Source organism: Heloderma suspectum, chromosome 1 (assembly GCF_057233095.1).
Source record: "Heloderma suspectum isolate Gila_16-S chromosome 1, 16-S_ref, whole genome shotgun sequence".
In the NCBI taxonomy this organism is placed as follows: Eukaryota; Metazoa; Chordata; class Lepidosauria; order Squamata; family Helodermatidae; genus Heloderma; species Heloderma suspectum.
Genome location: NC_139458.1, coordinates 252,220,773 through 252,237,805, shown reverse-complemented (window position 1 = coordinate 252,237,805; position 17,033 = coordinate 252,220,773). Strand labels below are relative to the sequence as shown.

At 48.7% G+C, this 17,033-nt stretch overlaps 1 protein-coding gene across 12 annotated transcripts in view; it reads left to right on the top strand.

Moving 5' to 3' along the window:
• MACROD2 (mono-ADP ribosylhydrolase 2) overlaps window positions 1-17,033 on the top strand; it is a 1,364,729-nt gene that overhangs the window by 1,261,320 nt on the left and 86,376 nt on the right. For all 12 annotated transcript variants that reach the window (XM_084824196.1, XM_084824178.1, XM_084824167.1 and 9 more), the window contains 3 exons: window positions 13,865-13,942; window positions 14,478-14,552; window positions 15,062-15,157. In XM_084824196.1, the coding sequence (XP_084680322.1) occupies window positions 13,865-13,942; window positions 14,478-14,552; window positions 15,062-15,157 (249 nt within the window). The remainder of the gene's footprint in view (window positions 1-13,864; window positions 13,943-14,477; window positions 14,553-15,061; window positions 15,158-17,033) is intronic.

Below are 17,033 nucleotides of genomic sequence, written 5' to 3'. Positions count from 1 at the left end.
CATTAGCCTTTCCTAAGCTCCTTCATTATATCTCTTGCCAGCATACTAAAGGGAATCATGAAACTCATATAGCCATAATTGAAACAGTAATCCCGTAGTTTGGTCAATTTTGCATAATTTCCACTGGATGTGGGGAAGCTGGATTTCCTGTGGAAGAGTTTTGTAATGACAACATTAACTGCCTTGTTAGCAAGTTATATTCAGCTGCTCCACAGACAAAAGTTCTTTTCATAAAAGATTCTTTGGGGACAGATTTATCTGATCTTTTTGAGTTGAATCTATGATGGGCATCAGAGTTTCCATAAAATATGGCAGAGTCAGGTTATGTGTTTCATGTGATACAATACATTTCATTTCTGAACATTTGGAGCTCATGGGACTGAGACTGTTGCGTTGCATTAACCACAAAACATCAGCATTGAAGCTCATAGACAAACTTTTTAAAGCACATCCATGTGGAAACATTACATGTGGAATGTAATGTCCCATTGCCTATATGTATCTGTGAACAGAATAATAGATTTCTGTTGTGTACTATGCAGAGATAAAGCTGTATGGATTATTAATCCGCAATGCAACATTTCCACATGCATGTGCCCACATGATCCCATTAAGAGATCCAGTCATGAGCTTTGAGTATTACTTTGGAAATGGCACCTCATGAATACACAAGAAATTCAGCTTTGTCTCTTCAGGGCCACTTTCATCTGTTCTTATTTCATAGGTTCCAAAACCAACTGCTGGTATTAAAAAGAGGTGATAACTGAGCTCTGGTACTAATTTAGCCTATTTACTAGACAATGCAGCAAAAATGGATGCCGCCTGCACTCCATGTAGTTGAGAAAAAGAGACATGATGTATATTATTGGTGAATAAACAGTTTAAAGGGGTGGCAAAGTCTGTTATTCCCCTTTATGGATCACTGCCTTGTTGTGGCGAAGGGGCTTGCGTAACTCGTGAAGCCATAAGCTATGCCGTGCAGGGCCACCCAAGACGGACAGGTCATGGCAGAGAGTTCTGACAAAATGTGGTCCACTGGAGAAGGAAATGGCAACCCACTCCAGTATTCTTGCCAAGAAAACCCCATGGAACGTATCACAAGGCTAAAGCTCTGGGAGAGAGCGCAGGACAGGAAGGCCTGGCGTGCTATGGTCCATGGGCTCACGAAGAGTCGGACACGACTGAACAACAAAAAGTCTGTTATTAGGCTTTAATCCCTGCTATAAGGAATTTTAATATAGGTGACTGGAAGCTGAAGGAGTGAATGGGGTAGTGGGAAATATTTGAGGCTGTGGCTACCCCTCACTATCCTGTGAGGTCAGCTCTGCAAGAATTATCTGTAGGGGGAAGGTGACAAGGTAATTCATACAAGGAGCAGCAAGGGGTAGTGGGCGCTTCCCCCCGCCAATATTTCCCACTATCCATTCACTCCCTCAGCATTGTCACCTATATTAATATTCCATATAGGAGGGGTTAAAGCTTTGCTCTCTTACATTGTTCCCCCAAACTTGTTTTTCTTCCTGACATCACCTTATGCCCCCAGAGAAGGTCTGTACAAAACTATTTTTAAGGGAGGGAGGGCTTGCTCCTCTGCCAATAAAAGGTTTCCCCCCTCAATTTGGGATTCATTTTAGAGGCTGGCTTTGAAGGACCAGCATTACCCTCTCTTATGTGTGAGGGTCAGCCTTGGACGTCTTTGTCACAGGCAGAGCGCTGCTTCTAGCAGGGAGAGAAGGAGGTCAGAGGGAAAAGAGGCACATATGATGACAGGCGATAAGCCTCCTCCGAGCATTTCCTGCCCAATATGTGCAAAGCCCGAGGTGAGGAACTACCTCAGGTCCAGGACAGGGCTCGCTGGCGCCAAAAAATAAAAGCGCCCCTTACCTGCTCTGCAGGCATTTCTTCTCTCTTCTGAGGTGCAGCAGTGGCCCCGAAAGCCTGGCGAGGTGAAGAGCAAAAGGCAGCACTGCGCAGCACAAAGAGCAGGGCCCTCCTGGCAGGGCTGCTCAGCAGCAAGAAGGGAGGGAGGAGGGAAGAAGGGAGAGCCGGCAGCGGTGGCGCAAGTCGCCTCCTGGTCCCATCACTGAGAGGGCACTGAGCACTCAGTGGCAGGGAAGGGGAGGAGACAGCTGGAAGAGCCCAGCCCACAGCGGCAGGCTGGGAGTGGGAGGGACCTGGCTGAGACCTGGCTTTAAAAAAAGTCCCGGGTCTTCGTCCCGGTGCAACCCGCCACCACTGCACCCCTGCCTGTGTCTTGTGAGGTTTTTGAATTTTTTTCTTTGAACAGCAGATTCACATGCCTTATCAGAGACTACTTTAGAAATTCTTCACCATTTCAAAATGATGTTTGCCATGAAGCATAGCAACGGAGTCCAAAGTCTTTGTGTAAAACTAGTTGTGTGTGGGATTTTCTGATCCAGGCCCCATATGTATATCATAAAGGCATAAAGGTGATTTCCATCCAAAAAGCAGTTTATTAACACAAGGCTAAAACACAACAAAACAAAGAATAGCAGGTCATATTAAAAGTTTACATCTGTGCAGCTTACTGGCTAGCAATAGTTTTGGGATCAAGATGTAAATAAATGTATATGTTAGTTGCCATTATTGCATCCAACCTTATTCATAATATGTTTAATCTGTGAATGTTTGGGCAAGATACATAGTTTTATTGACTACGAATTCATTGTGGCTCTGATTCCTTTTTCGTTCTTTTGTCCTTCGCTGTGGCTTGTCTTGCTTGAACAGTCTGGAGTTATTTGCTCTGCAGGCACCTTTCTGCATTATACCAGCTCGCTCCTTATAGCACCTTGTTGTCTGAGTTGCTTAGATTGCCTAGATGGCTTTTCGGCTTTATCTGCCTCTATGATTTAATTCCAAAATCTTCCAGTATATTATTTTTATAGTATTAGCAGAAAGCATTTTAAATTCAAAATAAGATGAATCAAATTCATGGATTAGTTTGAGAAGCTTTAACATAGGTAATTTTTAAAAATGTACAGTTCTACTTCAAAAGTTGACTTGGTAAACTTATTGCAATTTCCATTAAAGAAGCTGTGTAGGTAATTAAATATTTGCCTTGAGGAATTATTTGCAGTTATTTAAAAACTTTCGATGCATACCTGCTTTACAGATTATTAAATTTGGATCAGATGTTAACTACCCAGGTTTTTCATATATCCCCCAAAGATAGTTTTTGGCAGGCTTAGGAAGCTGGTGCTTACATGATATTCTTTGGCCCATTGCCCACTGTTAGATAAAATTTTATAGAACACTAGTTTATGGAAGTGGCACTTCAAGGTTTAGCAGAGTTGTAGACATGTTAGTAGAGATTATTAATAAATAACCTTTCTATTAAATTTTCACTGGTAGTTGGCGCCTCACAGGTTAAAATGTGTATTAACGTAGTACAGCCTTCCTCAACCTGGTGCCCTCTAGATGTTTTGGACTTCAAGTCCCATCAGCTCCATCCAGCATGGCCAATGGTGAGGAATGATGGGAGCTGCAGTCCAAAACATCTGAAGGGTATCAGGTTGGGAAAGGCAGAGTTAGTCCATTGTTATTGATGGACATGAAGAGGCTTTAAAGCTGACTCATGCCCTGCTTGAATGTTCCTGGCCAACAGCTGGTTGGCCATGGTGTGAACAGAGTGCTGGACTAGATTGACCCTTGGTTTGACCCAGCATGGCTCTACTTATCTTCTTATTCTTCTTGACTTCGTTCCTATCATTGCTGCTTTGAAGAAATAGCATGTTTCATTACATACATTGCGTATCAGCACAGTATCAACCATGACCCTTAAATCCACCTGTTTAATAAATGATCTTCGGATAGAAATCAGAACTGCAGATTAGGGCAGAATGATAAACTTGTCACCCCAAATGGCAATTGGTTGTTTAGTTCACCCCCACCCCATATGCTTTTTTGTTGTTTATTCGGTCAGTTGCTTCCGACTCTTCGTGACTTCATGGACCAGCCCACGCCAGAGCTTCCTGTTGGCCGTCGCCACCCCCAGCTCCCCCAAGGTCGAGTCCGTCAGCTCCAGAATATCATCCATCCATCTTGCCCTTGGCCGGCCTCTCTTCCTTTTGCCTTCTACTTTCCCTAGCATCAGCATCTTCTCCAGGGTATCCTGTCTTCTCATTATGTGGCCAAAGTACTTCAGTTTTGCCTTTAAGATCATTGCCTCAAGTGAGCAGTCTGGCTTTATTTCCTGGAGTATGGACTGGTTTGATCTTCTTGCAGTCCAAGGCACTCTCAGAATTTTCCTCCAGCACCACAGTTCAAAAGCATCTATCTTCCTTCACTCAGCCTTCCTTATGGTCCAGCTCTCGCAGCCATAGGTTACTACGGGGAATACCACTGCGAGCAGAGATGGGTTAAAGAAGACGCAGACAACAAGCTTGGGTTGAAAATTGGGCCACATTTATTGAAATAGCTGCAAAGGGGTAACTAGGACGGGCATCTAACTGTGTCAGCGGCTAGGTGGCACTTCTTGGGCGAAAACATACCCAGCCTGAGGGGTGGTGGTGATCTCACCATCCCTCCGGACTGCCCCTTCTGGGGGAGGTAGACCTTCCGGTGTCACCCCTAACCCGGTGCCGCGAAACACCTGGGTGAGTGAGTAGGGTTGGTCTCCCAGGCAACCCTTATCCCCCCGCCGAGCCGCACAACCCGTTCGGGGGGCCCTCAGGTGTCACCTGTCACCATAAGGTGCCTCTGCATGCACACCATCCCTACTTTCCTGTTTTGCCCGTCCTAGCCGCCAACTGGAATGTGACCGATGATAAAGACCATATTCCCTTACAGGACACACTTGACCCGCAAAACAGTGTGACGTAGGCAAAAAAGACGCACAGTAATAGGCCAATCGAACTGTGAGCCAAAAAATTCCTACATGATTCCCAAAGGGCAACTGGTAATAAACCCACACTGCTTAGGGGAGGGTGGGAGGGAGCTGCGTTGAACCAGAGAGCGGAGTTTGAGAAGGGGGCTGAGTTTAAGGCAACTCAGCCTGCCCCTCCTTGCATGGTGGTGCCACTGGGGTGCACCAATCAAAGGCCCCTGCATCATGTCACCCCACCCGCCCGCAATGGCCCCCCCCCTTTTAGCCAGACAAGCTGGCGCCGGGTGAGGGCATTTGCGAGCGGAGATGGGTTAAAGAAGACGCAGACAACAAGCTTGGGTTGAAAATTGGGCCACATTTATTGAAATAGCTGCAAAGGGGTAACTAGGACGGGCATCTAACTGTGTCAGCGGCTAGCTGGCACTTCTTGGGCGAAAACATACCCAGCCTGAGGGGTGGCGGTGATCTCGCCATCCCTCCGGACTGCCCCTTCTGGAGGAGGTAGACCTTCCGGTGTCACCCCCAACCCGGTGCCGTGAAACACCTGGGTGAGTGAGTAGGGTTGGTCTCCCAGGCAACCCTTATCCCCCCACCGAGCCGCACAACCCGTTCGGGGGGCCCTCAGGTGTCACCTGTCACCATAAGGTGCCTCTGCATGCACACCATCCCTACTTTCCTGTTTTGCCCATCCTAGCCGCCACAGGAGTCACAAGCCTAGAGCTTGTGAAACTCCCCCCACCTGCGCAGAAGAACTTCCCGCAGGCCCCTTTGCAGATCAGACAGACATATGTTATTCACTAAATGAGACAGGCGGACACCGTCCTACCTGTAACACTCCCTCCATGTCCACAGAATTCCCTGGCAGGTGGTGCATCCATCACCTCATTCACCAGGCAATAAGCCATTTCTCTGTGCACTTTCCAACGTGCCCTGCCACTGGCAACGTCATTCCATTCCTTCCCATTGATCCATGGGAGCGGTGAGGGCTGCAATAGGCTACTTCCGGCCAGGTATGCCGGACCACCTGTATCTCAACCAAGGCCTGTTCCATCAGGTCCTCGCCTGGCTTACAGCCAAAGTCATTCCCTCCAATGTGCAGCACCTGGACCTGCGGAGGAAGACTGACAAACTTGGTGGGACAGAGTGAGGAGGGGACTCCCACCGTATGCCACGTCTATGGAGCCACTGGATCTTAATGTGACAGGGTGACAGAATCTGAATTCTGAAGAAAACATACAAGCTCTTCATGCAGCTCCAGACATCGAAACGTGCCCATGTAAGAGCACCCATACCGGCGTACAATGAGTCTGCTGGTCTAAGGAATAAGCACATTAAGGGAAACTACACAATTGCCCTTAAGTCAACAGCAAACCGTTGAAGTGATAAAAACAGAGGCCCCTCCTCAGACCCGTGGCATGCCATAAAACCCATAAGGTGCCGCCAGAGCATAATCCGTTGACTTGCGTTTGGCTGTGGGCCACTGCCGTGCCCTTGCCATGCCGATCAATTTGATCACTGAATATGTAAATGGATTACTTTGGGCCAGACCTGTACCTTGCAGCAAATCAAGGCCCTCTGGGACAAGTCAGCCTTGTGAGCCCAGACCAACCCTGCATTCCGTTAGGGCTGCTACTTGGAACAGGGAAACGTCTTATTGGAAAGCTCAAATGGAGGGCCATTACCCCCGGAGCCCGAAAGGGGTATCCGGAGAGAGAGGGTGGTTAGTTTACTAATGCAGGCAAACATCTGTGCCCAACACTATCATGCACGCCGAAACCTAAATTCTGACATGGAGTCAGTGAAACCCACCTTTGTGGGCTGGAAGGCTAAATGGCCAGCTTGCGACTTATGGTCCCAAATAGTCAGTTGTTCCTTATGGAGGCGTGAAATTGTGGCCAATGATCTATAGATAAGGGCCATGAATCCTATCGCTGAGGTTTTGCCTAATGCGCGGCAGACACACCTTGCTCTGTCGCAGGCGGCTCCTGTACGGAGAGCCATGGAATGCAGGCTGGCATGCCTGGCTTCAGTATCCCGATCTCCCATAGTACTGCAAGGATGGGATCTGGGAATGGAGCACCCACAGGGCTAAGGCCCGGAAGATGTTGACCTAATTTCATGACAAGGCATCGACAATTGGGTTTGCCTAACCCGGCACATGGTGGACCCAGAACCAGATGTTGTAATACTGACTCTGGAGCGCGAACACACTGACACATGACATGACCCTCCAATTTCGGGAGGACGGAGAATGAATAACGTGGTCATGTTGTCATAGCGAAGGGGGGGTTACTGACTTGGCTATAAGGTTATCCCTCAATGTGCTTGGTGGGGGCGGCAGCCTCCACTCTACAGGCCTTTACCCACTGCACGATTGGACCTGCCCTAAGAATCTGAAACCCCTTGGGGTAGGGGTGGAACCATGTGAGTCTGCAGTCCGGCTTTGAGGAGAGGCTCACGCTTCTGAAAGGAGGTGCCATTAAAGCCCTACTAAGTTGAAGCCATGCCTGATGTATAACTAATTGGAGCTGTGCCTAATGGACCTGAAAATTGTCCTGAGGGAGGCGAGAATAACACCTAAGGGTATTGGATTGGCTTCACCGAATGTTGCTGTGGGAGACAGGCCCTCAGCCTTTGTGAGCTAAGGGGCACCGAAGTAACAGAAAAGGGGAAGCAATACTTGCATTAGGTCAGAACAATGACCACCATCTTTGGACTCCATGTAGCACATGCCCATCAGGGACTCGTGGCTGGGATCCCAGACAAAGACAGCTGCCTCATCGAAGAGGTGTGACACACTGAGCAGAGATGATCAGGGATCTCGTGATAATTGACTGGCCCTCAGGAAAGAGAGGTTATGAATCAGGATAAACTCCCTAGAGGATTTCCTGGGCACCATTTCGAGAAGGGAGATCCCTAGAATAGCTAACGGGGTGTGGAAAAAAGAGGGGGGGCTAAAACCCTTCTGCCAGTACTGCATTGTTAACCACTCCTGAACCTGTTGAAGCCTAGCGAGGAGAAATGTTGCTTATGAGGTAGGGATGGTCTATGTTGACCTAAAGAAAAAATGCTAGGGGGCCCTAGAACCTAGCATAAACCGTGTTCCAAGTTAAGACACGTTCCCCCAGTTGGGTAGTGTCTTAAAGCCGGAGTATCAGCGCCAACCTTACTAGGCATTGGCCATCCAGAGCTTCCTACTGCCTTGGCTTTTCCAAGGGGACCCTCCCCTCCCCGAGCATTGGACAAGAGGTGCAAGAGTGCTGACTGCTACAAGGGAGCATTCACGATGAAAACTGCACGTGTCCTGGGAGCATGTGCCCACTGGGGCTTTACTCCCAGCACAGGTAGCAGTGCTGAAGCAGCGGACCCGCCATAGGCCGAGGGCCAGTGCGGGAGACCACCTGGTGAATGTGGCCACTGCCAGATCTGTTGCTGACCCCAGCTGGGAAGGAGTCAAAATTGGAGGGAAAGGTCCTGGTCAAACAGGTCCTTACGCAGAGAAGGGCAATGGCGGCCCTCCTGCGAGAGGCCTAAACAAGCCATTCGCACACCTCCTTGGGCGAAATACATTACGAGAAGGAGTAGCCCTGGTGACAATACAACTCGCCAGATTAGCGTAAGGATCTGATATGCCCTTTACATGGATGTCCAAAACGGGCGGGGGCAGGCGAGGGATCCTACTTAATCCTAGGGTTGGCGGAGAATATCTCCCCGAAACTTCGGGGGCCGAGCGCCAACGTGTTCGGCCCCCCGAACAAGTTTCGGGGAGAAATCCTCCGAACCCCCCCCCCGCACCCCGCACCCCCCCCGGGACGGGACTTACCTTCGCCGAATGTCCCTCCCGGCGGTGGGTCCGGCCGGCGGTTCGGCGGGTGTTTGAGTGGGGCGGGAGCGGCAGCCGGTCTTTCGACCGGCTGCCGCCGCCACTACAATAAAAGAAAACAAAACAAAAAACGCCCCCTGATAGGCTACGTGACGATTCACGTAGCCTATCATGGCTAGATTTGCAAAGTCAGCCGTGATAGGCGACGTCAATCGTCACGTAGCCTATCACGGGTGACTTAAAAAAAAAAAAAAAAGCGTGTACGGATAATGGCGGCCCCCATAGGGAGCCGCCATTCCCGTTCCTTATTTGGTCGCTGTAGTCTACGTAAAGATTTACGTAGACTACAGCGACTAAATAAGGAACGCGAATGGCGGCTCCCTATGGGGGCCACCATTAGCGTACGCGCTTTTTTTTTTTTTAAAGTCACCCGTGATAGGCTACGTGACGATTGACGTAGCCTATCACGGCTGACTTTGCAAATCTAGCCATGATAGGCTACGTGAATCGTCACGTAGCCTATCAGGGGGCGTTTTTTTGTTTTTTTTTTAACTTTCGCGTTCGCGGCCGGGCGAGGCGGGAAGCCTCCTCCCCGGCCTGAATTTCGGCCGGGCTGAGGCGGGAAGCCTCCCCCCCGGCCTGAATTTCGGCCGGGCCGAGGTGGGAAGCCTCCCCCCCCCAGCCTGAACTTCGCGGCGGGACCAGCGAAGCGCCTCCCCCCCACCGCGAACGTCCTTCGAGGACAGGTAAGGGACTTTCGTCCACCCCTACTTAATCCAGGAAAAAACCCTGTAAGATGATGCATTAAGCGGCTGGGGTTACTGGGGTGTGACTGACGGAGCTGCAGGCGGCCTGAGCGTCATATAGGGAGATGACATTGGGAGGGACAGCCGCCCCCAGGTAGGTAAGCTAAGGCAGCAACCCCACAGCCCTAAGGGTCACCCGTCTGAACAACTGGGGTGAGGTGCAGTCATCTCACCCATATCCAGGGCAGCCGTGTCTGGGTCCCCGGGAGCAAGGGAGGCGATACCACTTGCATTGCTCCTGATGGAGATGCCTCATGAGGGCGGACCGCCTTCAGGTGTGCTGTGTCGCCTGGGCGAAACCCCAAGGAGGAGGATGTTGCTTGTATCACTGGTGACGGAGATGCCGCAGGAAGGTGGACTGCCTACAGTGGTGGGGTGCTGCCATGGTGAACCTGCGAAGGCGAGATGGAGGCCTCAATGGCGTCCGGGTGCCCTGAACCCAGAGACGAGCTGTACCAATCGTGGGCACACTCTGATCCCCAGCTGGAAAAAACCGAGGTTGTTGCTTGTGCGCCCAGGGAAGATGAGGCAGCAGAAGGGAGGAGCTCCGCTGAAGGCGGTGAGCCTTCTGGAAGAGCCGATGAAGAGGAGGTGGATGCCTCAATAGCGTCCAAGCGATCTGAAATAAAAAGGAGCAACGAGCGTTGGGTCTGCTGTCATGTTCGCTTGTGCTGGACCACTGAGGATTTTTTGTGCCTGGCCAGGGGAGGAGGAGGGATCCCCGAGGAACGCTCAGCAGCTTCCAAACGAGAAAAAATTGATGCCAGTACCGAGTCTGCGTCCACATCAGAGTCAGAATCGGGCCTTGACAGCGGACTTTGGGGAGGGGGGGAGGGGCCCTCCCATTCCCTTTCTTACCACCCTGGCCCTTCTTAGGAGGCATGATGCAGGAGGTGAATTAAGCAAGCTATCTGTCAGGGTGGACACTGAGCCCATAGAATCCCAGAGTAGTTCTAATGCTGAGGAAGAGCCGTCGCTCCTGGGAGAGGAGCGCGCTCCTCTTTCCCAGGACCAACAGCTGATGGAGTTTCCTCCCCCCCACATTCCTAGTTTTAGTTAGCAGTCAAGGGAGTGACTGAGCACAGATAGCAGACTTAGTGAAGGCGCGCACTCAACGGCTGCGCCCCGAGGATCCAAGGGAAAAGGGGAGGGATTCTCCCTAGTCCTTATATTCAGGGGTCTGCCAGTAATTGCTTTTCAAACGGGGACCAACTGTTCAACTTAGGGCATAGGGATGCTGCTGCTCAGATCTAGTTGATACCTGTAGAGTTGTTAATTTGCAAAGGAAGAATAATTCTTTGAAAAGAATCCCTTTGTCTATGTCTCTGGACTTGGCTACTGGATTAGACTGAGAGAGCCCTCTAAGGAGCTCTTGACACCATCAAAGAGTTAATAAAGCCGCTGGGCACCCCAGACAATAGGCAGCCTCCCCACAGTCTTAAGATCTGTGGGTATGAGTTCCAGACCGAGACAGAGAGGCCTGGGGATGAAGATGGGAGCGCTGCACTACCGTTTAGATAGAAAATCAGATTTTCAAGAGGCGCAGCCAGGGGCCAGAGGTGATGGAGCTGCGTTTGAGCGTGGGCGCCCACAGCCGAGGGCACCCTGTCACGGGAGGCGCCAAACAGGCAGTCGCCACTGTTACGCAATTTTATTAATTAAATATTTAATAATCGTAATTTAATGAATTTTTATTATTATTATTATTACTATTAATATTATTATTTATTTAATTAAAGCTTTCTTTTCATACAAACATAGGAAGCTGCCTTATACTGAGTCAGACCCTGGGTCCATCTAGCACAGAATTGTTGACACTGACTGGCAGCAGCAGATCTCCAAAGTTTCAGGCAGGATTCTTTCGTAGCCCCACCTGGAGACGCTGGGGATTAAACCTGGGGCCTTCCGCATGCCAAGCATGTGCTCTACCACTGAGCCGCAGCTCTTCCTATTTTTTATTTATTTTATTATTATTTTTTATTTTATGTATTTATTTATTTATTTTGGGGGTGGGAGGGGGAGACGTCCCAAGCCTATGGGAGGTGACCAATCCGGCTGTGATATACATGCCCCGACTCGGCTCAGCAGCCAGGCGCCCCTCCAACAGGCAGGCTTGGCTGACCAGTGGGGGGGGCAGTCAGACCGTCGCTTGGAGCGCTGCCGCTGGCAAACACCGGCGCCGCGCTCACCCCCCCCCCCCGCCGACACCCCCCGCTGGGAGCAACACCTCAGGGAGGCCGGCAAGGCCGGTGGCCGGGTAGACAGGCCGGCAGGCAAGCGGGCGTGCGTGCGGGCAGGGTGAGCGAGTGGGCGGGCGGGCGAGCAGGCAGGAGAGCGAGTACACGAGGAAAGGAGCCGGCGAAGGAGGGAGGGAGGCGAACAATATCACCAAGTGAAGATTTTGGCGCGCAGAAGCACGCTGGGTCCAGGCGGCTGGAACGAGGACGAAGCTGTTCTCCAGCAGGCCAGAGTCCCTTGTCATGACCGAGGAGAAAGGAGGGGGCGGGCGCAATGCAGCCTCAAGAGCCGGGGCCCTCAGCGTGCGCGACGACACCGGTCTCCAGCAGGCCGGTGTCCTTCGTCGTTTCTGGCGGAGCTGTAGTTCTCTCTAGCTGCGTTGAGCCAGAGAGCGGAGTTTGAGAAGGGGGCTGAGTTTAAGGCAACTCAGCCTGCCCCTCCTTGCATGGTGGTGCCACTGGGGTGCACCAATCAAAGGCCCCTGCGTCATGTCACCCCACCCGCCTGCAATGCCCCCCCCCTTTTAGCCAGACAAGCTGGCGCCGGGTGAGGGCATTTGCTTTAACTATGTGGACCTTTGTTGTCACTGTGATGTCTCTGCTCGTATACCGACATATCTCTGGTTGTACTGATCCATTTAGTTTTCATAGCAAGAATACTGGGGTGGGTTGCTGTTTCCTTCCCCAGGGATCGTATTTAGTCTGATCTCTCTGCCATGACCTTCCCGTCTTGGGTGTCCCTTCACGGTTTAGCTCATGACATCATTGAGGTGCTCAAGCTCCAGCACCACGACAAGGTAACGATCTTCTTTGCTGGAGACCCCATATGCTAATAGAGAGTAAAACATACCTATCTCCTAATGTGTTGACATTCTGTGTTTCCTCAGCCTGGCTCCACACAATAGTAACTGCCACTGGCAGGAGCAGAGAAGTGCAATGTGATAACAATTCACTTTGTTACACATTGCTACACAATAACAATGTGATATCAGGATATGGATATGTTTTAGCATAGTTTATGAATGGGAAAAGGAGAGCTCAACATGAAGCTGCCTTTTTCTGTGGCAGCCCTGTGTTTATCATCATGTGTAGCTCCTCTTCCAGATAAGTATTAATGCTTGTCATCTTCAGGAATTCATTGAAGACTGTAGACGTGGGTCCCAATTCACAAATCCAAGGCACAGCAAGCAAATTGATTTCAGGTACTTGCCAAACAGATTATTGGCAATCTCTGACAGGAGCACAGGGTGGCAGAGATTCAGAGATTCAGTCCCTCTGCTTTCCCCAAAAGCTTTGTTAGAGCTGAATGCCCTGACCATCTACTAAGGGATGTGTATGTTGACTTGATCCAACAAGGACTGGTGCACACGCAGATTGAGATACTGAATTAAGAGAAGGATTGTAGTTTTATTGTTGAAGTTTGTTCAGTTACTGATTTATTTCTCTGTATCACCTAACTAACAGTCTGTCAAGATCTTTGGGGGGGTGGGGAGGGTAGGGGAGAGATGAAGAGTTCCAGTCCTTTACCCTATTCCCTACCCTCCTATCCATCACATCCATCACTGAGGTCATTGCTTCAGGCAGAGAGATGCCTCCCGGAGGAGAAGGAGAGAAAGAGAAGGAGAGAAAGAGAAGGAAAGCAGCACTACTTCTTCCTCCATGGAGACTCTGTTAGAGATGGCAGGACTACCTGGTGTTGGGCTGGAGGAGAAGTAGTGGTATAGTGAATCATCCCCAAGTGCTGTGATTGACTTTTCCCTGTACAAGTAAATTCATTCATTTATTTGGTGAAGAGTAATGGGGTGCTATCTGCATAGCCCGATTCGGAGTTCTTTTTTCTTGGTCACACTGTGGTGTGGCAGAACACTGGAAAAACAGGACAGAATGTTGCAAACTTTTTAAAATACAGACAAATGGATAGATAAATAGATTTGTATGTACATATCGATACATATATATCTCCAATGTATAATGGCTTGTCTTGAAAACGCAGAAATTGTATTAACTGTGATTTAGCATAATGTATGTACCTTTCATTTTTTTAAGTATCATTTTAAATAAATGAGCCTATCAGAGGCTCTTTGTAAAGCCTACTCAGCAGAAAATCCACAGAGAACCCACTTCAGTTGTATTTCTTTTATTTCCCTATTAGAAACCTCCCGAGATTCCAAAGCTACACAAGAGCATAATCCAGTGCCCCTTGCAGTCGGTGAACAAGATCAAGCTGATGGTATGTGTTCAATGAAAATTCTCTGTAGGATCCTAATAATTGATCAGGTGGGATCATAAGTTCTCAGTTATAAAAGTCCACTTTTTCCTCTCATGGGAAGTCAACTTTTTCCCCAGATGCCTGAGGGAACCCTTTATAAACGTCAGTGAATAGCTATTGCAACCCACTGAGTAGCATAATCTTTAATGTAAGCAAAAAATAAGCAGACCTTCTAGTTAACTTGTTATAACAATATTGATCCAAAGTCATAATCGATATATACTGAGTCTTGCAAAGATTACGGTTGTAGTTTTATTTATTATGTAAAATAACATGAGTGTCAGTCATATGTTCCTGTTTAATAGAAGGAAATATTTACTGGGGAGTTTTAGATTATTTGATAGCTGGTTGCAGCTGTGCCTCATTCATAACTCTGAATGAGCACAGAAAATCTGAACTTCACTTACACATGTTCTGGCATCTACATTTTGATGGGGGTTTGTATATGCACATCATTATCATTTTGACACAGTTTCCCAAACTTTGATATCAACAGGACTCCAAGATGATTCCACAGAGGTTGAAATGAACACTCAGACAGATTCTCAAGTCTCCTACATGGAAGCAGAAGGTACTTTGTGTATGTTATGAATGAGAGCACGAAAGAAGGAAAACACTCAAAATCATTGATCATTTATTAATAAAGGCCAGAATATAGTGTCTTTTTAGTTAATTATTTCACTGTACATTTGAGGAGCTAACATCTCTTTTTCAGCTTCTAGATCCAGAACAAGAAATACTTAATTGTGAGATCCTAGATATCTTCTTAAGTGGGAGGTTTGAAAGTAGTATTATTCCCCTTACTAAACCTGTGGGTGTTGATCCTGCTTGGTGCTGCTGAACAGTTTAGCCATATCAATTGCTATAAAGTAGGCTACTTAACTTGAAGTTAAGCAGGTGCTTAAATGTCTTCTCCTGGAATATTCCTCACCCCAAGTAAACTGTGATCTGGAAGATATTGCATGTAAATTAAATCACCTTATAGTGCAATCCCATACATGTCTACTCAGATGTACGCCTCATTGACTTTAATGGGACTTATTATAGTCTATGTTTTCCATAATGTTTCTTCCTGTTCAGAGACTTTGATAACCCAAGAAGAGACCATGAAGGAAGAGAAACCACAGGCTCCTGAAGTAGATAAAACTAATCAAGAGAGCAAAGGTGAAGAAAAAGGTAAGACAATGTATAAATTAAAATAAGATAGCAGACTTGGTACAAATGATATGTGGAGTCAGTAATCCCTTGAAAACTGGGTTGATAAACATGCCTTGTATCCCTTCATTCCTACTGTTGACTTACCTGGGGGAGTATCAAAATGCTGTAGATGTGCATTTGGCTTGGAACCATATAGTATTCCAATTAGAATAACTGGACATGCTCTAATCCCTAGCCAAGCCATTAGAGAACCAGTTATGGAGGCCCCTGTTTGATAACATTACCCTTAGGGATGAAGTATGCAGTGTCACCTACATCCAGTCCTGGGGCCTGTTTCCACAAGCAATTTACTCAGAACTGGCTGCATGTAGAGGTCATTAGGGATAAATGACATCGAGCTTATCAGGGAACAAACAGATTTCCTGAGACTGCTTGAAGTCTGATTCTTTTCCTCAAGTCGGTTTCTTCCCAGAATAGTTGCTTTGTAACCCAACCCCCACATTGACCTCAGGTATCCTAGCCTTGTCCAGGGGTGTGCCTTTCACCATGACCCCAGTCAAGGGATGTTCTTCTTCATGGTCTCTGTGCATCACACATATGGGCTCTGCGCCTGCATGGAGACTCATTCAGGAAACTTCCAAGCTGCATAGGTTTTTGGTGGGAATCCCTCCCCCACTGTCTCTGGCATATATAGCATGGGTTCCCGCCTTCCCCTCAGTTCGTTTTCGACTGCCTTAGCATTACTTCGTGGGGAACTTCTTTTGACATTCTGTCACAATGTATTTCTATCTTATCTAAACCTCATTTCTTCCTTCATCTTATTTTTTCTTCTTTATCTTCAAAACAAAAAAGACAGCAGGAGAGAGAGAGAGAGAGAGAGAGAGAGAGACGGAGATTGTTGGTGGTGTTGCGGAGCGTTGTTTGCCTCAGTGGTGACGCGTTTTTTCTTCCTCAGCCTATGGCCCCAAAGCCTCCGTTTAGATGGTGTACGGCCTGTGGCAGTAAGGTGCCCTCTTCGGACAGCCACTCCTTATGTCTTCTTTGCTTGGGGGAATCCCACAAGGTTGAAATGTGCCACCATTGCCAATCACTATCAAAACAGGCTTGCAAGAACAGGTCCGATCGACTAAAAGCGATCCTGTGGCAACAGGCCCTTCAGGCTGTCAACATGGCTAAGGCATGCCTACCCAGGGACCAGCCCTCCACGGCCCCTTCTACAAGTACACAAGCGGTCATTGCGACCCAATCTTACCCCCCGCTCACCACTGAGCCGGTGTGAGTAGACCCTCCTATTCCGGGAAGGAGCTTGGCCATTTCGGTGGCAAAAAAGCTCTCAGAATGGACAAAACACCCTAAACCGGTGATGGATGCACCGGAAAAGGAGAGGAAAAAGAAATCCTCCAAACAACAGGAAAAGGAGCAGAATCTCCCACCTCCTCCTCCTCTACCGGATTCTCCTATTCGTGTTGTGCCCACCACACACACAACTACTCTGGAACGGGCCTCTATGGTCTTGGAGGGTGAGTTGAGGGATACACCAACCCCACCACCCCGTCCAACTCAGACAGCCACAAGACGGCAATCTAGGTGTCCAACACCTTGTCATTATGACACCCAGTCACCTCGGTATCGACCCGTGCTTTCCCCTTGACAGCCTTCTTGATACTGATCTCCGGATCGATACCATTGGGATCATTGGATGGGACAATACGACTGTGCTCACTCACGTTCTCCATCCCGAGATTGGGACCATTTTTCGGCCTCGTTGTCTCCCCCCACTGACAGCATTCAGATGTGGATTGGAGACTCTGTAGGGACCACAATCTTTTCCTCTATTGCTCCCGCTACCTAGGAGCTACTTTGCCATCACATGCTCCCTTTCAGTCTGGGCAAT